The 27,944-nt window shown below is 60.7% G+C and overlaps 1 protein-coding gene across 4 annotated transcripts in view; it reads right to left on the bottom strand.

Moving 5' to 3' along the window:
* Positions 1-1,651: 1,651 nt before the first annotated feature.
* The window catches only part of RNF44 (ring finger protein 44), a 33,981-nt gene continuing 7,688 nt past the window's right edge, over positions 1,652-27,944 (bottom strand). The window contains exons 1-11 of one of the 4 annotated variants that reach the window (XM_030572267.1): positions 21,206-21,308; positions 12,904-13,085; positions 12,114-12,333; positions 10,811-10,978; positions 10,265-10,438; positions 9,081-9,242; positions 8,699-8,811; positions 8,426-8,513; positions 7,981-8,102; positions 6,626-6,725; positions 1,652-4,966 (exon numbers count right to left, since the gene is read on the bottom strand). In XM_030572267.1, coding sequence (XP_030428127.1) covers positions 4,904-4,966; positions 6,626-6,725; positions 7,981-8,102; positions 8,426-8,513; positions 8,699-8,811; positions 9,081-9,242; positions 10,265-10,438; positions 10,811-10,978; positions 12,114-12,333; positions 12,904-13,010 — 1,317 coding nt within the window. In that variant the 5' untranslated portion in view covers positions 13,011-13,085; positions 21,206-21,308 and the 3' untranslated portion in view covers positions 1,652-4,903. Of the gene's footprint in view, positions 4,967-6,625; positions 6,726-7,980; positions 8,103-8,425; positions 8,514-8,698; positions 8,812-9,080; positions 9,243-10,264; positions 10,439-10,810; positions 10,979-12,113; positions 12,334-12,903; positions 13,086-20,507; positions 20,772-21,205; positions 21,309-27,944 lie in introns of those variants that run through there. The other 3 variants (XM_030572269.1, XM_030572268.1, XM_030572270.1) reach the window with 3 other exon arrangements.

Genomic DNA, 27,944 nt, shown 5'->3' with positions numbered 1-27,944 from the left:
ATGGACCTTTGGTCTGACCCAGTACGGCTGTTATCTCACTGCTCTCGAACAGGACACTGGGCTGGACTGATAGTGGAAGCTGCCGGTGAGGGTATGCTGGCTGGCCTCTCTCAAGGGGTTGCTGACTTCCTGTCTGGGAGCAGCCAGGGATGAAGTTGCTGGCAAGAAGTGCCAGCCCACAGGAAGGCAAGGGAGAAGTAATGGGAGGTGGTTAAGGAACTAGAGACTACACTGAGTCATACTGACAGGAGGTTACTGGAGTTCCACAGGGAGCTGTCTTGGGGCCAATCTTCATTAACATTTTGATTAATGACCTTGGCACAAAGTGGGAGGGTGCTATAAAATTTGCAGATGACACACCTAGGAGCTAGTGCCAATCTGGAAGAGGACAAGACTATCAGACAAGAAGATCTGGCTGCCCGGCATAATAAACACAGGATAAATGTAATGTGCACAGAGTAAGGTCATGCATTTAGACTACCAACAAGAATTTTTGCTATAAGCTGGGGATGTATCAGATGGGATGAGTATGAGCTGGTGATGTGAGAAAAGCTAACGCAGTCCTAGGATGCCTCAGGTGAGGTATTTCCAGCGGAGATAGGGAAGTGTTAGTACCATTATACGAGGCACTGGGGAGACCTCTTTGGGAATAGTGTGTGCAGTTCTGGTCTCCCTTGTTAAGAAAGATGAATTCAGACTGGAACAGATGCAGAGAAGGGCAACTAGAATGATCTGAGGAATGGAAAATCTCCTTTCTGAGGAGACTAGGAGAGCTTGGCCTAACTGAACAAAGGCTGAGGGGAGATAGTTGCTCTCTATAAATACAGCAGGGAGGGAGAGGAGTTACTGAAGTTAAGGGCCAATGCTGGCGCAAGAACAAATGGATATCAACTGGCCAAGTTTAGACCTGAAACTAGACAAAGGTTTCTAACCATCGGAGGAGTGAAGTTCTAGAACAGCCTCTCCAGGGGAGTCATGGGGGTTAAAAACCTGAACAGGCTTCCAGCCCTGCCGCCTGGCCCAGCCCAGGAAGAGTGAAGCTGTGCTCACCTGGTGCTCAGAGCAGCCAGTAGCTTCGGTCCACTTCCACCCACTGGCTCCTAGTTCCGCAGGAAGAGAAAATCGGCAGCAAGCTGCTGTGGAGGGGGACTGCAGGTCCAATGCAGCTGAAGGGGCAAGTGCCCCTGACAGCATGGAGCAGAGCCCAGGACACTGTTTCACCTGCTTGTGCAAACCTCATTTATCCCTGACCTCGAGCAGGTCAGGAGCTTCTCCTTCCCAGGGCCTGCTCCCATCAGTCATAGGGATACAGCTGTGACTCACTTCTGGGCCCCCCGTCCCCTCCCCTCTTCTGTGCCATAGAGAGGTGCAGTGGCTGGAAGCTGCAGGCCCAGCATGCAATGCGGAAGGGAAGCTTGACTCAAGCTAGAGCATTGCATGCTGGGACCTGTAGGTGCCAGGTCATGCTGCCTAGTGTCCTGGGTGTAGACTCAGTTCAGGGCCCAGGCTGCCAGGAAGTGGATGATGTGATTGGCAGCTGGGGGAGCAGGTGCCAACCCCCACGATAAGAGGGTGAACAGCCAGGGTCCTGGGCTAGGGTAAGTACAGGCTGGGGCCAGAGGCAGTGAGAAAAGGGAGGCAGGGTGTGGCGTGTTGGTATACATCATACATTTATTAGTGAATATCCCTCTCAAAATCAGCCACAACATTAAAAAAAATAATGATTGCACTACTTGATCAAGCCGAACTAGCAACTTTCATTTTAAAAAAAGTACAAATCTGTTAAAAATTTCAATCCGTATAATACACATATATATAATACAACAGACTAGGTATGTTAAATGCTACAAAACCAATATGAGTCCAATGGAATGGAAAAAACCAAACACTTTTAGAGCTTTAAGAACCTTTTTCTCTATATATTAGCCTTTTTTCAAATACATACATGGGAAAATGAGGTAACTGTAAAATGTGCAAGTAACAGAGCAAAAAAAATTATATATATATTTATATATATATAAAACTTTCTAACACAGACACACGTCCTAGCACCATCCAGGGAGGCCGCTGAGCTTTCCCTCTGGAGGGCCCGGGGACTGGAATAAGAGAACAGTAAACAGTCCACTACCCCACCACAGGAATTCATTGGTAACAGTGGTATCTACAGCGCAATCAGCAATCACAAACATCCTAAATAATTGGGGGGCTGTTTTTAAATGAGATGTTAGCTGCTCATTGGAATAAATTCTGCAGCACACGAGCTGTGAGCTTTCGAGTCACCATCAAAAGAACCGTAAGGCTTTTCACCAGGCATCTTTAAGGAGGGGGTTTAAAACAGGTGGGTGCCAACACTGCTCCGATTGGCTATACACAGAGAAACATCACCTGCAGCTATGTACATAGAGACCTTTGGTTAGTCGTGTCCATGAAATAAAAACGTTGAAAGCTGGGGGAGGAGGGGCTGGCTGGGGCGCCAGCACTGCACGCTCAGGGCACCTGGTCCCACAGGGGCTGCTGGTGTCTGCGGTTTGCCTGAGCGCAGGAGGCGCCAGGGGAGCTGCTCACTGGTCCCAGAGCAAACACCAGCCCTGTGTCTCAGTTGGCCAGAAGGGCAGCTCTCCTGGGACAGCGTAAAAGCTTCCGCAATAAACTGGATCATCCATAATGGAGCAGCTGGGCCCCGGCTGGAGAATACCATGATTCTATTGGCTGAGAGGGCAGGAAAGGCCTTCGCTTCTGCCAGTCTGATGCTGCTATTTGGCCACAGTCCGGCCTCCCCAGGCACATGGTGCAGGAGGCTCCCAGCTCTGCCTTGGGCTAACCCAGGAGGGGGGACTGGGCCATCCTACCCACACACTGCCAGCTGGATTCTGAACACCAGCCCCTCAGCATCAATCCCTGGGGGTCTGGCTTCCTGGATCCCCCCACCCTGTCAGGAACTCCAGTGAGCAGCTCATGCCCAAAGCCTGCATGGCTGCTGGGACCCGGCCCAGTCCCTGGCCTTTCCTCCTGCTCCAGGGCACAGTATTGCTGAGCCAGTGCATGGCCCTGACCCACCCCGCCCCCTTCCTCCCCTAGCTACAGCCACCATGGCCCAGCCCAGGGCTTCCCAGCAGCAGACAAGTCCCTCCTCCCTGGGGGGGTGGTACAAAGCCCCAGTCTGCCCATGGGAAGCTCAGAGCGCCAGGGCCATGCTCGTGGCCAACCCTCGCCCCAGGTACAAGTGAGCCAGGGGAGGGGGGGGCACTCCTCTCTCTGACCTCCCCCCAACTTCTCATCTCTGGCTGGGGGAGAGGGAACAACCACGTGCATTTGTTGGTTAAGCTGGCTCCTCCTCCCTGGGCACCTCCTGACTCAGTTTACCTTAGGGGGGAGGGGGGAAATGTCCTGAAAATCTTACGGTCCTCCTGAGGTGCTGGCCATGTGCAGTCCGGTGCCTGGCAGTAACCAGCTGAGCACAGAGCCCCTCGCCCCCGCTGGCCAGCGAGTCAATACCACGTTCCAAGCTGCTCAGACACGCATGCATATTGTGAACATCTACATGGGGCTGGCATCCGTCTCCCCTGCACCCGGAGCACACCCCAGGAAGAGGGTTCTTCTCGTTACATCATGCAACACAACTTCCACAACAAACATTTCGGGCACGGGGTTGGCCGCTCCCTTGCTTTGACTGGGAGGCATCTAGGCAGCACCGTGTGTGCACCCATAGGACCAGACCCAGGGCACAAGCAACAGATCATGCAGAGGCACTACCAGGGCACGTTCTCCTGGGGCTGGGATGGAGGCAGAGGAAGGGAGGGGCAGCACCCACTCAGCTTTTCCATGATACAAGCTGGGGGAAGGGAAGATACCTAAATCAATACCCACCTCCTGCCCCCTCATCCACTGGCCAGCGCAGAGCCCTGCTGGGATCCTCGCGGAAGGCTCAGCACAGAGCAGCCGAGTGGGGCTGGGAGTACGGGGGGGCTCCTGCGTCACCCTCTGCACAGGGCAGTTACAATTCACCGCAAGAATATCTAAAAATGAGGCAGGAGCCTGCTCTGGGGCCACCTGCCCCACAAACTGGGACATGCCCACGGGGGGCTCTCCACACCACGGACACACCTCATTCGCCTTCTAGAAAGGCAGGTGCCCCTGTGGCATGCAGGGTCCTCCCTTAGGGCTGGCCTCTCTCCACCAGGCAAACTGGCAGGGACCAGGAGGTTTTGCCCACCACCTGTCAGCGATGGCACTGGAGGAGTATTGCTGGACCTCAGCCTGGGGAGGCCGGCCGGCTGGCCGGCCAGCACAGGGAGACCAATACAGACAGTGGGGAGCCTCCTGCCCAGGCTCCAGCAGGACAGCGCCAGGCCCGGCCCGACTTGCTCTCCATGGGAGGCTGAACTGGGAAGTGGGAGAGGCCTGGCCCCTGGTTATGCCTCGAGTTGCTGTGCCCGGTGCCCCACTGACCATTTCCTCCTGCTGCCCTCCAGGGCCCAGTCCGTCCCGGGCAGCTTGCCTGGCCCTCCTGCTTCGCGCTGCTGGTGCGATCAAACCTGCCAGGCTCACTCCGGCGCTGGGTCACAGAGCCGAAAACCCAAACCCAACAGATACGAAGAGCTGACAGTGATGGCACAAGGCCGGCGTCTCTGAGGTGCACGGAGAGGCGCCGCCGCCCACACTCCCAGCGCTATTCCAGGGCCAGCCCCAGCGCCACAGGGAGCGCCCCGGGCCCTGGCCATGCCGCGCAGGCAGGGGAGAAGGCGGGGTGTCCGGGATCCTAGATTGCTTCTATTCTCACCACAGCCGAGGAGAGCCTTGGGGCTAAGCACACGGCCGGGCCCAGGGGGCGGGCTGGTGGCCTGGGCCCCTCGCCCAAGGTCCTCTTCCTCTAGCGAATTGTGCGGCAGAGTGTCTGTGAGCCTCACTCGGCCTCCCGGTGCACCTCGGACGCGTCCGCCCGGCAGATCGGGCACGTGCGGTTCGCCTGGGTGGGGGGGAAGGAGAGAAGAGTGAGACAGCGGCTCTACCCCAGCCCAGCGCTCCCTGCAGAGGCAGCACGTCTCCAGGGCGCCCCAGCCAAGAGACAGATGCATTCAGCACCAGAGAACGGGGCTGGGTCTTCTGGTGCTACAGGCAGCTGGGAGCCCATGACACTGGGGGGTGTTTAGAGAGCCAGGGCCGCGTAGGTAGACACTACACCCCCATGCCAGCCAGCTGCCATCCTGCCCAGCTCCTGGCCCGTGCAGCCAAGGGCTCTGAAAGCAGGCTGGGGGCAGGTGGGAGGGTGAGGAAACGCACGTGCCAGGGTGGCTCCCTGTCCTCCCGGGGCGTGGGAGCGTCAGGCACACAGGGCTGGCAGCACTGTGTTCCCAAGCCTGGCACCTGCCCCGGCTGTGAAGGGCAGATTACCCCACTGGCAGCCTCCCTGATCTGAGGCCTCTGGAGCAGGCGGTCGGACACTTCCTGTGCTCTGGTGGAGTGTGACTTGCCCGTCATATGGAGACACTCAGCTGCCAACAGGTGGAAACACACTGCCTGGTCCTAGTGTCTCTGCCCTCTGGACCAGGCACGGATGGGCCGGCAGCCTTCTCCACCACTTTGCCCAGGATGTCCAAGGGAGCTCCCACCCCTTCCCCACATGTCTGCCCCACCAGCCACAGCCCCTGCTGGCAACGAGATCCTCCAGCAGGGAGCCACGGTGCTGCCATTGCTCTGCCCCGGACCTTGGCTTTCTGGTGTCGATCTTTCCACTGGAGGGGCAGATCTCGTCCCGCCCCCAGTGGTGGGCCCCACATCCCAACAGGGCCACGGCTACGTGTCGCAGGAGTATCACTAAGTTGTGGGCGGGAGCAGGCTGGGCTGTGCAGGAGTAACCCTGTGCAGGGGTAGCACAGATGTGTCAGGGGCCCCGTGCCGGTGGCCATACGGGTGTCTTGAGCTGATGGCGGGCCAGGCCCGGAGGCTGCTTCTCCCCAGCCCAGGATTGCATGGCCTGGCGGACTCCTCTCAGGGGACTTTGCAGCGTCTCACTGCGGGAGTGACCAGCTCCCCTGCAAGGCACCGTGTGGGCCCTGGCTCAGCGCCCTCTTCCCCTGCTCACCCCAGCACGAATCAAGAGGCAGTTTGCCCCGTGGGCTGGCGCAGGGGAGAAGCACACGGCGTGCGCGATCCCCTGCAGCCAGCGGGGCAGGGCGGGGAGTGGCAGGTTATGGGGCTGTCTGACCAGCCAAGTTTGACCCAGGCTGAAGGCTCTGGCAGGGTTTGAAGACGTTTAGCCCAAGCTAAGAACTAGCGGGTCGCACGCGTGCCAGGGGCTGGGGGGAGGGGGTGTAGTGCCCACCCCGCCCCACCCTTCGTGCCCTCACACGGGAGCATGCACGGCCCCGAGGGACAGGGCTGTTTAAACGCGCCACTGACACACTCCGAGAACTTCGGGTTTACCCAGAGCAATCGGGGGAGGAGGGGGCAGCAGCACACCCCCAACCAGTGATCCACCCCACCACTCTGCTGCCACAGGGGCAGCCACCCACCACCAGAGGGAGCTGCTGAAACCCGCTCTGGGCTCACCCCCCGGGCTGGGCGCCCGGCGCCCGGCCCCCGCTGCTGCGTGTTTGCAGGCCGAAGCTGCCCCCAGCGCAGGTACCTTTAACCATTTGTCGACACACTTGGCATGGAACTCGTGGTTGCAGGGCAGGACCCGAAGCAGCTGCCTGGCTTCGAAGTCACTGAAGCACACGACACACCTGGGGAGAAGGGAACCGTCACCAGGTGCCGGCTCCAGCCAGCAGCCCCCCCACACCTGCACTTGGCAGCGCCACAGGGGACACGCTGGGTCAGTGCAATGCGCCGAGCCCAGCCCCGGACCCAGGTACACCCCACTCCCCACCCCCTTCCCCACCCGGGAGCTCAGGTACAGCCCCCAGGCCCCAAGCCCGGCCCCCCAGGAGCTCAGGTACACCTCCAGGCCTGAGCCCAGCCCCCCGAAGAGTTCAGGAACACCCCTCACATCCCGAGCACGGCCTCCCGGGAGCTCAGGTACATCCCCACACACTCCGAGCCCGGCCCCCTAGGACCTCAGGTACAACCCCTACACCTCAGGCCCCTGGGAGCTCAGGTACACCCCCCAGGCCCCGAGCTCGGCCCCCTCGGAGCTCAGGAACACTCTCCAGGCCCCGAGCCCGGCCCCCGCAGGAGCTCAGGTACACCCCCCACACCCCGAGCCCGGCCCCCCGGGAGCTCAGGTATACCCCACCCCCCACCCCAGCCCCCCAGGAACTCAGGTACACTTCCAGGCCTGAGCCCAGCCCCCCCAGGAGTTCAGGAACACCCCTCATGTCCCGAGCATGGCCTCCCAGGAGCTCAGGTACACCCCCCCACACCTCAGGTCCCTGGGAGTTCAGGTACAACCCCCAGGCCCCGAGCCTGGCCCCCTGGGAGCTCAGGTACAACCCCCAGGCCCCGAGCCTGGCCCCCTGGGAGCTCAGGTACGGCCCCCAGGCCCCAAGCCTGGCCCCCTGGGAGCTCAGGTACACTCTCTAGGCCCTCCCCGGACCTCAGGTACACCCCCCGCACCCCGAGCCCGGCCCCCTGGGAGCTCAGGTACGGCCCCCAGGCCCCAAGCCTGGCCCCCTGGGAGCTCAGGTACACCCCCCGCACCCCAAGCCTGGCCCCCTGGGAGCTCAGGTACGGCCCCCAGGCCCCAAGCCTGGCCCCCTGGGAGCTCAGGTACGGCCCCCAGGCCCCAAGCCTGGCCCCCCGGGAGCTCAGGTACGGCCCCCAGGCCCCAAGCCTGGCCCCCTGGGAGCTCAGGTACACCCCCCGCACCCCAAGCCTGGCCCCCTGGGAGCTCAGGTACACCCCCCGCACCCCAAGCCTGGCCCCCCGGGAGCTCAGGTACGGCCCCCAGGCCCCAAGCCTGGCCCCCCGGGAGCTCAGGTACGGCCCCCAGGCCCCAAGCCTGGCCCCCCGGGAGCTCAGGTACACCCCGGCGTCACTCACAGGCTCTGCTCCGACTGGTGGCTCTCGGGGTTGAAGCGGTACGATGGGAGGTGTTCGATGTCTGCTTTGGTGAGGCCCCGTGGCTTGGCCTCGCCCAGCCGCTCAGCCAGGTTCAGTAACGCCTGGGGGCGGAACGGGGACCTAGAGCTCAGCTCCCTCTTTAAACCCCACCCACAGGTCCCTAAGCCAGCAGCCCCTTCCCCAGCCCCCACCTGAGCTCCTACCCCTTCCCCGAGTGTCTGCCCCACACTCCCACCGCAAGCAAGCGGCTGAAAGTCCAGCCTCCTCCTCCAGGAGCTCTCCCAGCCGCAGCGCCAGCTGCCTCCCCGCCCAGAAAAGACCTGGCGCAGTCTCCCTGTTCCCACACTCAGAGCGCAGGCCTATGGGGCTGGGCAGCAGCCCTGCTCCCAGCCGCTGGAATCCGCCCCCCCAGATCCCAGCACACCTCGTAATTCTCCATCTCCACATCGTCCACGTCCAGGTCGAGGCTGAGCGTGGGCCCCACAGCCGTCGGTGACACAGGAAGCATCGAGCTGGGGAGAGAGGGGGCAGGGCAGTTACCCATGAGCAGCATGTCACGTGGGGGGGAGCGTTCAAGAAACCTCAACCCAACCCCCCACCTCCACAGCCCCCAGCACGGCAGCCGCCCCCCGGAGGGGCAGAGGCCTGAGAGGTGAAAGGGGACCCAGACCCACAGACGCCCCCCGTGGGTACTCACAGGAAGTACGGCAGGAAGCTCGGGTAGTAGGGGGGGGGCGGCGGGGGCGGCAGTGGCTGCTGCAGTCGGTATCGCTGGGTATTCAGTCGCCGTGGCATCATGGGCGGGTACGGCTGCAGGGAGAGAGCACAGGGCCAGGTTAGCAGCCCCACGGTGCACCCAGCCTGTACCCCACCACGCAGACTGGGCGGAGGGGGAGCAGCTGCCAGGCAGCCGGCACAGGGGATCGGACGCCCCAACTCCATCGAGGAAGACAACCGTTTCCCACCAGCACAGCCCTGTCCCATCTCCTCTCTTGGGGTGCGGCCGCGTTCCCCCAGCACACAGCCAGGAGGGGGGAGGCTGCCCCCGTTCCAGCCACCCGGCCCACATGGGGACTTACCACACCAAATGGCAGATCCTGGTGCAACGGGTCGTGGGGGAGGTAATGCAGCGGGACAGAGGGGGACAGCGCTGGGGCGTGGGGAGAGGGAGAGTACGCGAAGCCCCCAATGGGATGCTGCTCCCCTCGCAACTCCACTTCATTGTCTATTCTCTGCAGAGGCTAGAGGGTGGGGAAGGAGAGAAGAGAGAGAAAGAGAGTGTGAGCTCAGTTACCGGGGCCCCTGCTGGGCCCACGGGGCCGGGGGGAGCTCGGTTACCGGGGTCCCTGCTGGGCCCACGGGGCCGGGGGGAGCTCGGTTACCGCTGGGCCCATGGGGAGCTCGGTTACCGGGGTCCCTGCTGGGCCCACGGGGCCGGGGGGAGCTCGGTTACCGGGGTCCCTGCTGGGCCCACGGGGCCGGGGGGAGCTCGGTTACCGCTGGGCCCATGGGGAGCTCAGTTACCGGGGTCCCTGCTGGGCCCACGGGGCCGGGGGGAGCTCGGTTACCGGGGTCCCTGCTGGGCCCACGGGGCCGGGGGGAGCTCGGTTACCGGGGTCCCTGCTGGGCCCACGGGGCCGGGGGGAGCTCGGTTACCGCTGGGCCCATGGGGAGCTCAGTTACCGGGGTCCCTGCTGGGCCCACGGGGCCGGGGGGAGCTCGGTTACCGGGGTCCCTGCTGGGCCCACGGGGCCGGGGGGAGCTCGGTTACCGGGGTCCCTGCTGGGCCCACGGGGCCGGGGGGAGCTCGGTTACCGCTGGGCCCATGGGGAGCTCGGTTACCGGGGGCCCTGCTGGGCCCACGGGGCTGAGGGCCGCTCTGCTCTGCCAGTGAACCCCGCATGGGGATCAGCAGCTCACACAGATGTCGCCCTGCAGGAATCCTCGCCTTCCCAGGGCTGGCCCTCCCTCCCCCCTGCTCCAGACAGCGCGAGTCCATCCCAGGAGCACAGCTGCAGCGCTCCGGCCTGGGCATTGTGCCTGGCAATGTGAGCCCAGCCCCAGAGGTCACCCAGCCTTGCAGAGCTTGCTAGGGGCAGCTGGAGCCGGAAGTGCCCCTGCCCAGCGAGGCTACCCGGCAGACTCACCCCAGCCCGTCCCATAGCCACAGGCCATGCTGGAGGGCTCTGCTCCCTGGCCAGGAGCCCAGCCCGTCCCCTGGCAGCCTGCGGACCCCGCCCAGCCCACCCCTCCCCACACTCACCATGCGTGGGTGCTGGGCCTGCAGTGGTAGGAACTGGCCGAGGGGGGCCATGTGTGGGGGCTGGTGCTGCGGAACTGGTGGGGGCGGGTGCAGGATGTAATGGTCGCTGGAGAGGATGGGTGGGAACGTCTGGTAGGAGACGGGCAGCTGCTGCATGGCACATGCCTGGATGAGCTGGGAGGGAAGGGAGAGCGTGGGGGGCAGGTGAGATCAGTCGCCCAGCACCGCACACTCAGGAATGGGAGCCTGCAGAGCCCCAGGGGTGCCCCATCCCCTGATCACCCAGCTGGGGAGGGGACGGGGGCCAAGAGCCACAGGGTTTCGTGGCTGACAAAGGTGTCACAGGCCCAAGCAGGCAGTATCCTGCTCCAGGTCGCTAGCCCTTTGCTCCCCAAAGCCGTCTGGAGGTTCCCCTGTGCCGGTTCCCAGCCCCGCTCCCTCTCCCACGGCACATCCTGGCGCGGCATGCCCAGAGCCCCCGAGATGGGCCCCCGATGCCAGCTCCCCATGAGCCCCAGGCAGCAGCGGCCGGGCGCCTGGACTTACAGGGGGCGGGAGGCAGCAGAGTGGGTAGTGCTGCCCGCTGAACATCACGGAGCATGCTGGGAGCTGCTGCGTGCTGCACCCAGGGATGTGCTGGCCCGCGTGGATAGGAAAGCCCTGCGTCGTTACCGTGGTCACCGTGTAGGAGAGGGGGACGGGGCCCTGGTGCACCTGCAAATGGGAGACACACGAAGCAGCGTCAGATGGCTCCTCGCGCCAACCTGCCCCAGCCACGGCCGAGCCCACGTCCCCATGGGGCTATCGCACGAGGCTGTGCGCTCACAGGCTGGCAAAGCTGCAGCCAGCCACCTGACAGCAGCCCCCCAGCTTAATCCCAGCTCCTCCTCCCCAGCCCATGGCTCTGCAGCCCTGCCCAGGGGACAGTGATACCCTCTGCTCTGCTTCACAAGGCCGGGGCTGAGCTCTGCGGCTCCCAGCACCTTGCCAACACAGCCCTGGCTGGGCAGAGACCGAGCATAGCTCCTGGCAGGAGCAGCTCGAGGTGGGGCAAGGGGCTCCCCACAGAAACAGCCTCTCTGGAGCATCCAACCCTTTGGCACTGGGCATCTGTGTGAGCAGAGGGGGAAGCGCCGGAAGGCATCACGGGACATCGCCTCCTGGGTCATTCACCCAACAGCCCCTGAGGGCTCCCCTCCCCAGGAACCTGGAGTACAGCCCTTCCTGCAGGGGGAGCCAGGCAGGCCCGGGGTCTCCAGGCCTGTGCACACGCAGCAGGGCCAGGCACACATGGGGAGGCCCGGCTGCCACGGCACCCGGCTGCTCTGGACACAGATGGTTGCAGGAATTCATAGTCTGGCTGCGTTCAGCTCCTGCTGAACAGCCGCTGGGGCGTGGCCAAGGCCCCTAATCTGGACTCCACAGCCACACACCATCTCCGGGGAGGAGAAACACCTACCGCCAGCCAGGTCAGCGGGCGCTCAATGCCCCTTTAAGAGAGGGTGTCAGTCACATTGGATCAGCGCACTGGGACGCCTGCACTTACCAGGACCCAACTCCCCTCAGGCCTCCACTCCAGCAGGAAAGTCAAGGGCTCTCAGCCTCTGCCCAGTCGGGTCCTTGGTACCCGGCAGGCACCCCAGGAACCTGCACAGGGCTGGCCAAAGCTGCTACAGCAGCACATCAGAACTCGACTGGTACCCACTGGCTCCAGCCCCAGGGACGTGCATTGGCACCTGGGCAATAACTGCTGAGCTCTGGGCCTTCTCCCTGCTGGGGAGCGCCCCACGCCTGCCCCTGCCCCTGCCCCTCCCCCCGGGGAAAGCACAGTCCCCCATCCCTGCCCTACCTGCTCGTGGAGATCCACCATGAATGGGCTCTGGTGTGGGGGGTGGGCGGCTGGGTGAAGCATTCGTGGTGGCGTGGTGGCGAGAGCGTACGCTCGGGGCTCATCTACAGGGAGGTGCTGCTGCTGCGGGGGGAAGGCAGGGTGCAGGTAGTTCTCATCCTGGGCCAGCAGGGTTTGCAGAGGTCGGTCGCGTCGTCCCCACAGACGCCTGAAAGGGGGACTGGGGGCCACCATGGGGAAGGAACAGACCAGGAGTAACCTCAGGGCCATGCAGCTGGCACAGACAGGGCAGTGCCTGGGCCAGCCCCCACAGGGACGGCAGAGGCCAGGGGGGGTGCCCGGTACGTTACGAATCACTCCCCGACCTGCCCACTAAGACCCCAAAAAACTGCTCGCTGGGCAGAGGAGATCCCACTGCAACGGCCCCAGAGCTCTCCTGGCAAGCCCGCGGCTGCCCCCACCCATGGCCCCAGCCCTCCCCATGCAGGAAGCTGAAGGAAAGGTCCTTCTTTGGTGACAGCGAGCAGCTGGTGGCAGGGGCAGACAAACCACCCCGGCCCGAGGAGCTGAGACTGCCAACGGCCACAGCGCAGCCTGGCCTGCCCGGCGCTTTTTAAATATGAAGTTGTTGCTCCTTGACACTACAGATCCCAGCATGCAATGCTCCACCGGAACCTGAACAGCTGTGCCACACTGCATGCTGGGAGCTGTGGTCTCTGCAGTCTGCACCCACATATGGGGGGTGGGGGGCAATGCCCGGCTCCACTCCTGGGCGAGAGAGGGGCTGTACCTTCGCCTGAGGTGCTCGGAGCTGCTGCAGGGTCCCCCCGAGAAACGCCGCGGGTTGAAGGGGGCAGAGGGAGGCCGCCTATTGACTGCCAGTTCCCATGGTCGCATTGGTGACGTCGGGGAGGCAGAAGGGCGCGCTGGGCCTCAGGCTCCGAGTGGGACGGGACACCAGCACCTCACAGCCTGTTAAGAACGAGAAGGCAGTGAACCCCCAGCCTTGCAGACCCCCCGACACGCACTGCCCAGGGCTCTCCCACCCACAGGCAACAGCCCCAGGGACTTCTGCCCCGGTAGGACCCGCTACTTCTCGCCCCCAGACCGTCTGATCCCCGAGTCCCTGCCCAGCGATCCGCTCCTCTCCACCTGCCCCCCAGACCCGCCGAGAAACCGACAAGGATGGGGCGGGGGAACGCGGAGAGTGCAGGGCAGGGGCCGTGCATGCCAGGCCAGCGGACTACACACGCAGGGTCAGCCCCGCAGAAGCCCCCACCCCCAGCCAGTGGGAGGACAGGCAGAGTTACGCAGGCACTGACTGGCCACCACGGCCTGCACCTGGGGAGCTCAGCCAGAAGGGGGGGCAGATGAGGCAGAAACAGGAGGAGAGGCGGGCATGAAAGCAGCAGTACTGGGGCAGCACCAAGGAGAACTCGGGGGGAACGGGGCTGACCCCCAGGCACTTCCCACACCCCTGCTGCAGGCCAACAGGCTGCTCAGAAGCAGAAAGGCCTGGACAGATTCTATTCAATGTGGTACTGATGCAGTTAACAGCTGGCCCCGCAGCGCAGGTGCCCCCAGCTGTGATCCCGTCTGCCTCCTGCGAGGGGCTGGGCAGATCTCACCCCATGCCAGCGTCTAAGCCCCTGGGATTAACATTTTTGTAATGCCTTCCCACAATGCCCAGGGCCTGGCGAGGCCGGACACCCGCGGTACCAGGTTCCCATAGTGTCTGCACTGCTGCTAGTGCCAAGACCTTTCAGGCCCTGCTGCCTAGGGCATGCTGGGACCTGCGGAGGCTTGCAGGTCTCTGCAGCAGGGTGTCGGCACCCTCGGCAGCTACAGGCCTCGTGCTGTGGGGCCTGGCCTGTGGGGGAGCTGCAATGGGACAAGCCCATTCCTTGGGGCACCCTGCTGAGGGGAAATGGCCGGTCCTGCAGGCTGCTTGGGTCCTCAGGGGCCTGTGTCCCTCCCCTGTGGCCCAGCCTCACTCCAGCAGGCCTCGTGGTCAGGAGCACTGGGCCAAGAGGAGGGAAGGCAGCAAGCTGTAGCTGGAAAGGAGATGGTTGAGGGAAATGGGTGGGAGCAGGGAGCCCCCCCTTGCAGCTAAGCATGCACACCCTGTGATGGGCAGCCAGGAAAGCGCCTGGCCTCCATAGGGGACCCTGGTGAGCGGCCCCCTGACCGCGGGCTCCTGCTGGCTCACCGGCATGCCAGCCTGCTCGGAGCCGAGGGCACAGCAAAGCTGAGCTCTCTCCTCAGCACTTCTCCCGCAGGGAGCCTCCCGCTGCATTACAAACTGTTATCCCTGGGGGAAGTGACCTGGCCACAGACGCAGCAGAGCAACCGCAGAGCTGAGAACAGAACCCAGTTCTCCTGAGTCCCAGCTCGGTGCCTTACCAACAGACACCGCTTGGCCTGCAGTGGCACAGCTTTGGAGTGACCCCAGCACATCACCTGTAGGCCTGGGGAGGAGGGCAGGGACATGGCCAGACAGACGGTAAGCGATGCACCAAAAGGGTCCCTGCTCTCCGGCGCAGGCCTGGACAGGGCAGGCAGTGCTTTCTGGGCCAGGCTGGGCTCAGCTGCCCACAGAGGCAGAGCAGGAAGAGAACATGCTGAGCTTGCTGCTCTGGGAGCCTTGACTCTGGGCCAGTGGGACTGGCGAGCCGTATCAGCCAGCCCGGGCCTGGGCTCGGGCTCAGGCACAGGCACAGGGGGACCCTGGGAAGCTGGGTTCAGGTTTTCTCCACCCAGGCTCTACAGTAAAGCCCCAACCGGGCGTGGGGCGCTGGCCTGACTTGTACAGCTGCTGGGCAGGCTACAGGGCCGAGCCCGAGGGAGGGGGAGAAGTGAGCTCATCGCACAGCCTCAGCCTTCACATCCCTGCAAGCTCCCATGGCTGCACCAGCCTGCGTCCCAGGAGCAAAGTCCTGGGCCCCTCGCTATGCCAGGCCTGCTGTCACCACCAGCTCCCCTCCAAGGGCCCCCTACGCAGGCTGCTGTCTGGGGACCTGCCCCCTGCCACTCAGGTCAGCCAGCTCCTTGGGGACACAGGCATTGTCAGCGTCCCTCCCAGGGCACAGTGCAGGGGAGATAAGCCTCCAGTCCTTCTTGTGGCTCCCCAGAAGGGCAGAGCCCGCAGGGTGCCGTGGGACTGTCACACCAGGGGCTAGGCACTGGTGCGGATGCTCCTCCCGGAGAGCTCACTGCGAGAGGACAGGGACCACACGCTCCACAAGGGTCTGGAGAATAGGCGGTGCCAGGGAGCTTCTGTGGAAGCGCTGATGCCCCCAGGGTGCCATGTTCCTCTTTTATTCCTATCCAGGAGCTTCATTCGTTCCCTAGCTGGCCAGGTGCTCTCTGGGGCAGGGAGCAGCTCTCTCTGCTCTGGCTCTGCACAACACCAAGCAGACGCACAACGCTACCCACAACAAACACAAGGGTGAAATAGCACCCCAGGCGCTCGGCCCATCACCCAAGGGCCCCACGCCACGGGAATCAAGGACGAGGTGCTCCACAGTGGCCTATGAACAGGGAAGTGGGATTACTGAAAACCCACCCTGCTCCCCCAGACATCGCAGGCAGCTGGAATCACACAGGCCCTGTCAGTGCTGGCCAAGCCAGTGGGGTCTGAAGCCTGCTGACCCCCCTACTGCCAGCTCACACTCTTGCAACCAGGACTGCCATGGGCCACACTAGTGCTCAGGATCGGGTTAGCGCATGCATTTCCCAACCCCTTCCCAGGGCAGGAAAAGCCCCTAAGAACTTTGACTGAAACCCATCCTCTGGGCAAGGCTCTGCCAAGGCAGCCTTCGAAACAGTGTCTCAGCCACCTGCCCACTGGCAGGCACAGACCCCGACCCAGGCCAACCTCTGAAATGTCCCAGAGACTGGCCAGGCCCCACGGGGCCAGCTCCCCAGCATCTCCACAGGGAATCCAGCTCCTGCTCCAGATTCTTAACTTTCATTGGACATTAGCCCTTCTGGGTGCAAAGATAACCTTCACACGGTGACTCGAGCGTCAGCAGTGATGTCTGGCAGAGTTTGCAGACAGCCTGAAGCAAGAGCTCTGGGGCATGAGCTGCTCATTCTCCTCAACCAGCTGTTAACTCTGGAGCCTAATAATGGTGATTTACCTGTCAGTCTCAACTATTTCACTACTGATCAAAGCACACTGGAAAGAGAGGGAGGCACTCAGCTGCCTAAATAAAGCACAGCCACCAATCCAACAGCCCCGCTGCCACTCACGCTCTGGGGAGGAGTCTCATTTTGCCATCACTTTTCCTACTCACCCCCGATCACAGAGCGCTTTCGAGCCCTGCCTAGAAACACTAAGTTCCCTGCACTCCCAGGGCATCCTGAGAAACACATTATACACCAGTGAGAGACAAGACGCAGACACGCCACTGTCTGAAAGGAACTATAAAGCGAAGCCCTTTGTAGCTTCAGCAGCACTGGGCTGCCCAGAACGCCCCATCCTGGCCACCGAGATTCGAGAACAAAAGGCACCGCTTCCAAGGAGGGGGCGTAATGTGCACACACACCCCGCCCTTGGGACAGTGCTCAGCTAATAACTTCTGCTCCCTCACTGGCTCTCTCCGCGCCCCAGAGTCACGGTGCTGAAGCGTCAGCAACACAGAGGCAGGCCCAGCGGTTAGGGCACTAGGACCCAGGAGACCCAGGTTCAGGTCTGTGCTCCACCCTTCCAGTCACACAGCTTAATGCCAGACAGCCCCCATGATCCAGCCCGACCACCTGTACATCCCAGGGCCACCCTCCACCGTGCCCAACCACCGCGAGACTGCACTGCTGGCTGCATGCCCTGGGCAGAGAACGGGCGTGCTGAGATGCACCAATGCCTGAGGCTCCTGTAAGGGCAGGGAAGTGACTTGGTGGGAGATCCCCAGACGATCCCAGCAAGCAACCCGAAGGGGACAAAACCCCCCAAGGTCCCTGCCAGTCTGAGCTGGGGCAAAACCCCTTCCTGACCCCACACATGGCCATCAGTCAGACCCTGAGCATGTGAGCAGGAACCAGCAGGCAGGCAGCAGAGAGAGACTTCCTGGTGCTGCCTCAGAGCCCCCTATGTCCCCTTACCAGGGAGGGCTCCCTGGGGCTTCAGAGAAAGGAGATAAAAACCCAACCCAGAACACACCCAGCGGGGAGGGGGTTTCCTTCCTGCCCCCTGACCTGTTAGAAAGAGAAGACTCAGACTGGCCCCCAGGCTGCTGAGCCCTGTCCCCCACCACACAATCCCACTCATATCTGTACAACTCGTCCCCCGCTGCTCCTGTGGGGCGGCTGGTCCAGAGCCTCACCCCTCTGCTGCTTAGACCCCTTCTCATTTCCAGCCTGACCCCATTGCTGGCACTTGGCCTGGGGCCAGCACTGACCTCTAGCTCCAACAGCTCTTCGCCCTCCCATTGTTCCCCCCCGGGCCTCTCTGGACAGCAATGAGATCCCTGCTCAGCCCCCGCTTTGCTAGTGCTTTTCGCCTGTCTCGGAGGACGGGCCCTCCACACACCGATCACCACCGCAGCCCTTCTCTGCGCCAGTTCCTGTCTGGATTCATCTTTCCTGGACACAGGTGACAGAACAGTGCACAGTGCTCCAGACGAGGTCTCACCAGGGCCTTGTGCAATGGCATTAACACTCCTCTCTCTACCAGAAACATGGTCGCCTGACCCAGACCTTTCTCACAGCTCCATCACACCGGCCGCTCACGTCACCCTGTGATGGGCCTACACACCCAGGTCCCTCTCCTCCTCCCTCACTTCCAACTGAGGAGCCCCGAGCTCACAGCACAAATTCTTGTTACTAGTCCTCACGAGCATGACCTTTCCCTTGGGGCTATTAAACGTCACCCCTTTTCTATTGCTCCAGTCCTCAAAGTCATCCCATTCTTCCTGAGAATATTCCGATCCTCCTCTGCACTGATGATCCCTCCCACCTTTATGCCATTCCCCTCACTTGGGCTGTCCCTGGACCAGTCCCCCATCTGTGAAATGGGGATCGTACCGTTACCCTGCTTCAGATACCACACAAATGGAGGCCCTGTAAGTCTCATACGCCAATAGAAAACAGCACCCTACGTAGATGGTATCTTAGCTGAACATTTCAGGGGGTTCTGAGCCCACAGCTGATCAGCTAGGAATTTCTCCCCACATCATTCAGAGTTGAAGGTCCACAGCCATTAACTCAAAGATGCACCAACTACCTGCATGGTGGAAGAGGCCAGAAGCCCCAGGAAATCTCTGTAGAAGCTGCCAATTTATCAGACTAATATCTATATTTGCCAACCTCCATCTTCCTTTTTGATTAGACCATGGGCCTCGCCACAGCAGCAAGGCGTGCAATCGGAGAAAAACAATCAAACAACTATCACAGCTCAGCAAGAGGGGCTGCCACAGCTCTGCACAAAACGAGGCCAAACCACGGCCTGGCTCATGTGTCCCACACATGGGCTCATGGAGGCAATGATGGGAGTGGCTCTCAGGAGACCCATGAAGGGCCTTAGCGAGCAAAGAGAACTGGCAGCACTGATCAGCCACCCAGCAGAGAGGCAAGGGCTAGCCAGAGGCCACTCCCACCGGAGCGGCAGCCTCAAGAAGAGGCTGAATGGAGGGGAGAGATGCTCGACAACAGGTGGGGACTGCGTGATGGACAGCACCAAGGCAAATGTCAGTATCAGCTGGGGGGGGACAAGGCTCCCCCTAACCTCCCAGAGGGCTGCACAATGGCCACAGCATCCAAGGAGCAGAGCTAGGAGGAAGATCTGGCCAGGTCTAATTTTAGCTTCCCCACTGTTTGCAGCATCTCAGGAGCTGGGAACAATGCCCCCACCAGCAGCAGCTTCCTCCTCCTGCCTTTGGGAAAACCCCATGAAGTGAACCCCTGATGTCAGCCCACCTGTGGGGCCAGGTATGCGAGGTGACGGTGCTGCAAGAGTTCATCATGTTCCCAGGCTCCACACCTACAATTCTTCCCCCCTCAGTAGCAATAACGGCTTGTTGCTGAAGGGATGTTGTGTGAGGAGGGCTAAATAGTCCCAGCTTTGTAACTTACCCCTCAAGTTTTTTTCAGTGCTGGGTTGCAATTTGCTGCAATTCTTTTTAATAAAGGTCCTACCTAAACAATAAGCAACCAATCGTTGTATTCACAGAAGCAGCCTGAGAGTTACAAGTGTGGGAGCTGGCGAGCATTTGCCAGCAGGTTGCAACAGACTTGCAATACACACTGCTTTGAGGAATCCAGACTCATGACTTGCAGGGGGCCCCTTCAAAAAGAGATGCGGGGAGCCGTGCACATCCCAAGGGACAGCACAGCCACACACCCCAGAGTGGGCACACAGGAGACCCCGCAGTCCAGAGCCCCCACTCCTGAAGGTGGGTCATAGAAAAGAAAGCGGCTTCGGTTCACAGCAAGGCCCAACATTCCTGGCCATAAGGCACTGGCAATTCCAGGGCCCTTGACAGCTTCCAGCAGGGATCTCTATGTCCCTGATGAAGGCTGTCCCCTTCCTTCCTCCACCTTAATGCTGCAGGCCACTCCACGCCACGACTCCCCTCCCAGCAGAGAGGGCAGTGGGGAGAGCTCCAGGACCACTCCCTACCTGGGGCCTCATGCTCAGCCCTCAGCCCGTCACCCTTCCAGTCCCGTTACTGCTGCTCTTTGCCTTCGCTAACATGTTTATACAACATCCAGCTGCCTGCACTCCAGCATCTTCCTGGTGCAGCTGTGCCAGAGAGCGGGGGCAGGGGCTTGCCACTGTCACTTTACCTGCAGATGGGAAAAGCGTCTGTCTACACTACAGGGAGAACCACAGGCCTGTATTCCATTCTTAACGGCCCCTCCCTCTTTGCCTTGACCATGCCCCCTCCTCCTCCTGCCGCAGGGCCACTCTTTGAGACAGAACTGTACTGTACCGTGCTGGAAAACGCCTGCCAAGATCAGCCAGACAAGAGCATTCACACCTCTCATCTGGGAGCACAGACCAGCCCTCCAAGCCTCCCTCCTCCAGCACATGCCCCTTGGACCAGCCCCGTAATATCCATCATCACCCCAAATTCTCCTCCCCCCTTGCATTCCAGAGCCTGCCCACCCCCAGGATGCCAACCCAGTACACCCCTGCTGAAATCCTCAGCCCCATCTCCACAGGCCTCAGGCCCTTCAACTCTCTTCTCGACAGCCTCCCCAAATCCCAGCCCCCCGGGCTGCCACCTTCTCCCACCATTCTATCAGCCCTCTTCCCAGACCCCCCCTCTGCCTCCCCTTTCCACCCGCCCCGCACTGGGCTCCTCCGTTCTTTCACACCGTCTCAAGGTTGTTGTTCCAAGGACCTTCTCCTCCGCCACTCCCACCATCTGTAGTAACCTCCCGTTTATTTACTCTGCTCCATCTGTTTGCAAGTGCCAGCGGTAGCCTCTTGGCTCCTGGGTAATCCCCCTTCCTTTGGCTCTGCCCCACCGCCACCGGCTCGCAGACACTGGGGGACGCTGTCTGCAGGAGACGATACACAAAGGGGCCAGCCTGTCCCTTCCACTGCCTAGGGAGGAGACTAGCCAAAACCAGGAACTCTGGGCTGGTGCTGTGCAGTCCCTGCCCAGGGCGGCTGCACCCAGCTGGCGACGGAGCCCAGACCCACGAGTGCCGGACACCCACGGAAACACTCGGGGGGGGGGTCCTGCCGCCGGACACGCGGAGCTAGAAACTCGCCCCGGGGTGCCCAGGAAAGGAGCCAGCGGGGCGGCGGGACTAGACAGTCCGGCTAAGTCTGCAGGTCAGCGGACGCTGTACCCGGCCGCCCGCGGCTCTCCCCGAGCCCCCCAGCAGCCCGCGGTCACTGCCGAGCACGGGGCGCCCCCCGCGTGTGCCGGGCCGGGGCTTTAGGCGCCGCCCGGGCCCGGGCCCGGGCCACGTGCTCGGGGCCAAACAAAAGCAGTGACAAAGGGAGCGCCCGGCGCGCGCCGCCCGCGGGACCGGGACCGGGGCCGGGCCGGGCCCCGCGCACACAAAGGCGCCCGCGGGCCCCGCTCCGCCGCCCCCCGCCGGGGCAATGACCCCGGGAGGGGCCCGCTCGGCCCTACCTGCGCCTCGGTCCCGCGGCGGCTCCGCTCGCGCCGCCCCGGCCTCTGGCCCTTTAAGACCCGACGGGGAGCGGCGGCCGGGGCGTTTGATTCACAACATTCGGGGGCCGGGGCCGCGCGCGCGCTCCCGGGGCGGGGCACGTGACCGGGCGCGTCACACTCCACCGCCATCTTGCACGGAGGGGGGGGGGCGGGCGAACTCCTCCCCCCACGCGGGGCACCCGGGTACAGCGTAACCAGGGGCAGCGGGTATCCTAGCAACTGTCACCACGCAGCGCGGGATGGGGCCTAGCAACCAGGCTGGGCCCCGCCCCGTTGGGGCAGCCCGGGAGCCCCCAGGCGCGGTTCCTGGCCGGAGGGCGCAGGCTGCCCCGGGGCCCCGGGGCCCGCTGCGCTGCGCTGCGCTGCCCGGGCCGGAGGGAGGGAGCTGCGCCTTCCCGGGCTCACCCTCACATCAGCCAGTCGGGGGGTTCCTCGGAGATGAATCCCAAGGAAACCCGGGGCATTTCCCACCCTTCCTGCGGGAAGCCCGAGGCTGCATCCGTGCGCCAGCCCCGCGTCATCTCCCCACCCGGCACAAGCAGCCAGGAGCAGGAGGGGAAAAGGCCAAGCCCCTGGCCCAGGCTGACACGGCCCCTTTCCCCCCGCGCTAGTAGAGACCCCTCACCGAGCGAGCCAGTGACGGAGCTTCCGCTTTCACGGGCGGTTTAGGGGCGGCGTGGGCAGAAATTAGACTTGGGTTTTGTTTGATGTGTGTTCATTGGTTCTGCATCAGGCTTTTCAGCCAAAGCAGCGAGTTTTCATTTTAACCGGTCTGTCAGCTTCTCAGAATACAGTCCTGTCTACACATGAGTTCAGAGACCTTGAGAACATACACGTCCCTACCTCCCCCTGCCAATATGTAGTTTCACAACCATCTTTTCCTTTTCAGTTGTGTGAAAAAGCCACAAAAGGGGGCCTGAGTGCATTGAAACTCATTATGCACCAAGCGCTGTTAAACACAGAGTAAACAAACCATAAGATAAATCCCCCCTCTACTCTCCGGTGTCACTCGACACAACAGATACAGATGCAGACAGAAGTGTTTGAACTGATGGTACCACTAACACTGACCATTTACATTTTTTGGCAACAGAAAAGCCCAATTGTCATTTGGAAAGGCTTGTGGCTTTACATGGGAACAATGAGGGAGCACAGAACCCTACAAATGTACAGGTATTGCACCAGAAGCAAAATGAGGAAGCCCTGCGGTTTGTGCCTAGAGCCCAGAAGAGCACACCAAGCGGTTATGCTACTGACTGTCCACTGATCCTCTGGAAACTCACTTAGCTGCAAAAGTCACACCACATAAATGGTTAAGTACCAAATGCTGTGTCCAAACTAAACCTCCCTACTAATATAGAGGCATTTAATGGACACACAGAAAGTCCCAGAAAGAGAGCCAGCTTACAGCTGTGATGCAATGGGAGGACTCGTCTACAGACACAAAAGCATCCCTGTAAAGTAGAACAAGGCAAAGGGTTTGTGGAGCTAGTGAATGGGTAGTGCCATCACTCTAAAAGAAACACTCCAATGGTTACAACATTTTAACTAGTCAGAAATCCAGCAAGCGAATCAACATAGGCGGCCAGGTCACTCCTGATATCACAATCCCATCAACACTGCACAGCCCAGAGTTCACTCGAGACGAGCTAGGGTTCAAAACCAGCGAAAATATCTGAGTGGTTCCAATTCCGGATCAAGACAAACTTACGAAAACATGATGGAGACCACATACCTGAGACACCCCAGGCTCTCTGTCACTGGGCCCTGTCCAAGCCTCCTACGGCACATAGCGTCATTGCTCAGTATCCCCACCATCTACATGTGGCATTCACACCAGCTGAACCCCAGCAAACAGCATTCATGAGAAGGGTCAGGGGACAGTTCAAGTACCATTACTCTTGGGGCAGGCACCCCAAGAATCATACATAACATTACCCCTGCCAGCCTTCCAATCATACATAACATTGCCCCTGCCAGCCTTCCAATCATACATAACATGGCCCCTGCCAGCCTTCCAATCATACATAACATGGCCCCTGCCAGCCTTCCAATCATACATAACATGGCCCCTGCCAGCCTTCCAATCAGCAGCTTCAGTCTAAACTGGGTACTTACTTGCGGAGTCAGAGAACATATGTTCCCACCCCTCCCATGGGAGCGTCATTACTGAAGTGAATTTAGTGCTGATTGAAGGTACCCGAGTGGCAGCCGTAGAGAGCAAAGGCCTCTAGCTGATCTCCAGGGCAGGTGCGAGCAACAGGCATGCAAGCTTTGCATGTATTCACCAACATACTGCACCGTGCCCTGGAGGTCAAGGGAGGTCAGCCTCTGTGCTTCCAGTCTATCCTGGCCTCTGTGCCAAGGCTGCCACTTTGCAACATGGAGATCTGCTCAGCAGGGAGTGGGGTCCTCAGCCTACTTCACCTCAGCCCAAGGATCAGAAGGCAGTAGGGTGACCAGATGTCCTGATTTTATAGGGACAGTCCCGATATTTGGGGCTTTTTCCTATATAGGCTCCTATTACCCCCACCCCTGTCCTGATTTTTCACACTTGCTATCTGGTCACCCTAGAAGGCAGCAACTTTTGGTCAGCACTGAGCTGGGCTAGGAGAAATTCCAACACTAGTCTCCTTCCCCATCCTTCTTTATTTAATCTGACCCACACCCTGCTTGTAAGTCTGTGACTTGCCCCAAGACGCAGCATTCCCACAGGCTGTGCTCACGACAGCACACCGCAGCCTTTGGGAGCTCACTGTGCCATTCCTACCATGCTGCGGTCGTGCATGCAGACGCTTCCTCCAAGGAGACGTCACAGGCGCTCATTGGCTGCTTTGCAGCGTGAGTAAATACACAGCCCATCCTCTCCCTGGTCGCCTAAATCCAAACCTCCCTGAGTCCAGCCTCTTTAAGACACCACCTGCTGCTGCAGATGTGTGCCGCTTCCCGTGACCCAGAGACAGGTCAGGTCTGTAGTGGGATTCGATTGGATGGATTCAAGTGGCTCAATGCATCTCCCTGAAGAATTCTTGTCCCGGAGCCTCTCCCACGCCTCCCAGCTGCTAACAATTTTTGTTCAGGATCATTTTGGTGTATTCTCCAGGAGCAGGGGGTGAGGGAGAGACGGACCCTCAGCAGCCCACAGCCAGGCTCGGAAACTGCTCGTCCAGAAAGCAAAGCAATCAGCTACTCAAGCCCATAAATCCTTCCAGGTCTGTCTACACTGCACTTAACTACCCATGGCTGGCCCGTGCCACATCACTCGGGATTGTGGGGCTTGGGTTAAGGGGTTGCTTAACTGTGGTGTAAATGTTCAAGTCTCAGACCCTACCGGGGTCCCTGAGCCCAAATGTCTACACTGCAGTTGAACAGCTCCAAGCCCCATGGGCCCAAGTCAGCTGACAAAGGCCAGCCACGAGTTCTTACCTGCAGTGTAGACGTACTCCTAGAGCGACGGGACAGAGATGTTCTTTCTATCCCGAGCTCCAGGAGCTGCAGTAATGCAGCCATGCTTAGCTGCCCCAGGATAAGCCACTTCCCCCCAGGTGCTCCTTCTCCACTCAGGTCGGTGCAGTGCACTTCCCTGACAGTACAGGCAGGATGCCTCGGCTTTGACTGCCCACCTCCCACTCACCCCCAACTGACAGCTGCAGCAGTACTCACAGGACAGACATTAATATGAAGGAAAAAACCCACAAGCTCCCCACACACACAAACACACATTCTCTTTCTTCACTTGCCCCAAGGTCACCATATCCCTGTGGCCTGGGATTTCATGTCCCCAGAAAGTCAGACACTGCAGCAGCCAGCTCTGACCTGGGTTCTCGCACAGCAAGGGGAACCCCTTGTTCTCCAAATCCCCCCCAGCCATATTTCAGGAGAGTCCATGCATGCAAGTCCACAGAGCCATTCTGCTTCTGCCGACAGAGTTTGATTTGATTTGAACATACCATGGACTATGCTGCCTCGAGGTTGCTCCGGCAAACAACTCCCCTTCCCAGTGTCTGCGAAGGGCTGAGAGAGGTCTCCTCTCCCCTTGCCATGACAGGGCTTCACATCACAGCAACCTTCTTCCTAGGGAACTCCCTACCCCGTGCAGCCCCGGAGCCTGTTCTTATTTACACCAGGGGCCACCACCAGCTGCTGAAACAGCCCAGCACCTCACAAGGTGGCAAAACACTCCCTTTGTTACCCTCCCTGCCAAGGAGGCACAGCACAGAATCGGGCCCCACTGCCACGTTCTAGAGCAGTGGTTTTCAAACTGCGGGTCGTGACCCAATACTGGGTCATGGAATGTCAGGCACTGGGTCAGTACTGCTGACCGGGCCGTTAAAAGTCCTGTCGGCAGTGTTACCCAGCTAAGGCAGGCTAGTGCCCAGGGCCGGCTCCAGGCACCAGCACAGCAAGCAGGTGCTTGAGGTGGCCCTTCCAGCTCCTCGGCAGCAATTCAACAGCGGGTCCCTCGGTCCCTCAGAGGGAAGGACCTGCCGCCGAAGTGCCACCGAAGAAGAAAGCGGCACAGTGGAACTGCCGCCAAAGTGCCGCCGATTGCAGCTTCTCTCCCCGCCCCCGTCACTTGGGGCAGCAAAAGCCCTGGAGCCGGCCCTGCTAGTGCCTATCTGTTCTGAAACCACGCTGCGCCCCGGAAGCAGCCAGCAACAGGTCTGGCTCCCAGGTGGGGAGACCACGGGGCTCCACATGCTGCCCCTGCCCTGAGCACCGGCTCTGCATTCCCATTGACCTGCAGGTGAGAGATGCGTGGAGCCACTTGCGCACCTCTGCCTGGGAGCCAGACCTGCTGCTGTCCACTTCTGGGGCGCAGCGTGGTTCGTGGTACAGGACAGGCAGGAAACCTGCCTCTGCACCCTGGCTGCGCCGCTGACCAGGAGCCACCTGAGGTAAGCCCGTGCCCCAATTCCCTGCCCCAGCGCTGAGCCCCCCAAACCCAGAGCCCCTTTGTGCACCCCAAGCCCTTATCCCCGGCCCCCTCCCACACCACAACTCCCTGACCCAGACCACACCCTGAACTCCTCATTCCCAGCTCCACCCCACAGCCCTCACCCCTATACCGCAACCCTCTGCCCCAACCTGAGCCCCTCCCACACCCAAACCCCTCATCCCCCCCTCCACTGTGTCGCAGGCATCAACAATTTTCTTCAGCTTGGTCCCAGAAGAAAGTTTGAAAACCACTGCTCTACAGTTCTGTGTGTCCATGTACCCTCCCTTTGACTATAGCCTGGACATTAACCCCCAGGCAACAGAAGGGACAAATGCTTTTCCCTATCACCCCCTCCGAGGCGCTTCAGAGTGAGCGGTTTTGGGGCAACGAGCTGGATCTCAGACCCCGCTCACAACAGAGTCCCCAAGACAGTTTCACTGGCTGGGCTGGACTGTACACATCCGTCTGGCTCTCATGGTGTTTGCAAGGCACTCGTGGGCTAGTGCCTAGGAAGTAAAATGAGGCTCAGGAGTCTAGTCTCACTGTACAAGCAGAGAAACCCCAAGAGGGAGAACTGCATCAGTGGTGAAAAGTAATTTTGTTACAAGTGGAAACACTGCGTAGCCACGCAGGGGCTAGAAACAAAGTGAGGAAGTTGGTTTGGGGTTTTTTTAAGCATGAAGCCTTTCCTTTGATGCTGTCCCTTTAAAGGGACACAGACAACTGGAAATCTAATCATTTCCAAAAATGAGCTGACAGTGCTTCCACAGGAGACACCTGCCTGACAAGATCTGGGATTTTCAGAAACTAGTACTCCTTCTGCCCCAAATTTTCATTTGCACTTTGCTGAGAGCGCTGCACACGAACAGCCGGCTCTAAGGGACACGTGATAACACTAGACACAAAGTGCTGTCACGCACCCAGGAACCTCCCCAACACAGCAGAGAAGTAGGGTTGTTCCTGTGCTCGGTTACAGCCCCCTCGGGTACTGCCTGCACCAGTAACAGGGCACGTGTGAGAGCTAACGGCGCCCCTTTTGCAAGCACTACTGCACAGCCAGCAACAGATACACTCAGGGCACCAGAACTGTCCAGCCCTAGTTACAGCTCCTGCCAAAGGACCTCAATTGTCAGCCACGTTCCCCGCAGCGCTGCCAGCGAGAGCAAAGCACTTCAGACGCTCCGAGCCAAAAGCAAACATGACCAGACAGCCAGATCCAGGAGGGCAGGGAAAATGTATGTGCTGGAGGCAGGGGGCAGAGATGGGCTGGCACACAGGTCCTGGCTGCAATGCTAAGTGGGGATCAGGGTTTGGTTCCTCATTTGCCTCAGCTGGTTGGTCTCTCTGTCTCATCCAGGTCACCACGATGCAGGGCTTCAAGCAGCGCTCCCTGCAGATTGGGCCCACCCCCCAGGATACACACGTATCCGAGTCAGAAGTTCACACAGCATTTTACTGCTGTGAGCCCTGCATCGCTTAGAGAGAGTCTGTGCCTCCTGGCTGATCACTGAGCTCTAGGAAATGGCACCTGTGCAAACCCACCAAGAGCCCCAGGAGCGAGAGGGAGGCAGGGCTTGGACTGCAGATGCTTTACTCATCGGGACAGCGCACATGGTGGAGAGTCCGGACTGAGTTTGCAGGGCTGGCAGTTTGCAAAATTTGCCCTGGTGAACTGAGCACATTTGCTTTAGAAATCATTAGCACTCAACCATGGAACCCCACTCCCGTCCTCCCTCCAGCCGAGCCAGGCTTTGCAGA

Source organism: Gopherus evgoodei, chromosome 8 (assembly GCF_007399415.2).
Source record: "Gopherus evgoodei ecotype Sinaloan lineage chromosome 8, rGopEvg1_v1.p, whole genome shotgun sequence".
NCBI classification, from domain to species: Eukaryota; Metazoa; Chordata; order Testudines; family Testudinidae; genus Gopherus; species Gopherus evgoodei.
The sequence above is the reverse complement of the archived record's forward strand: the minus strand, read 5'-3'. Positions and strand labels throughout refer to the sequence as shown.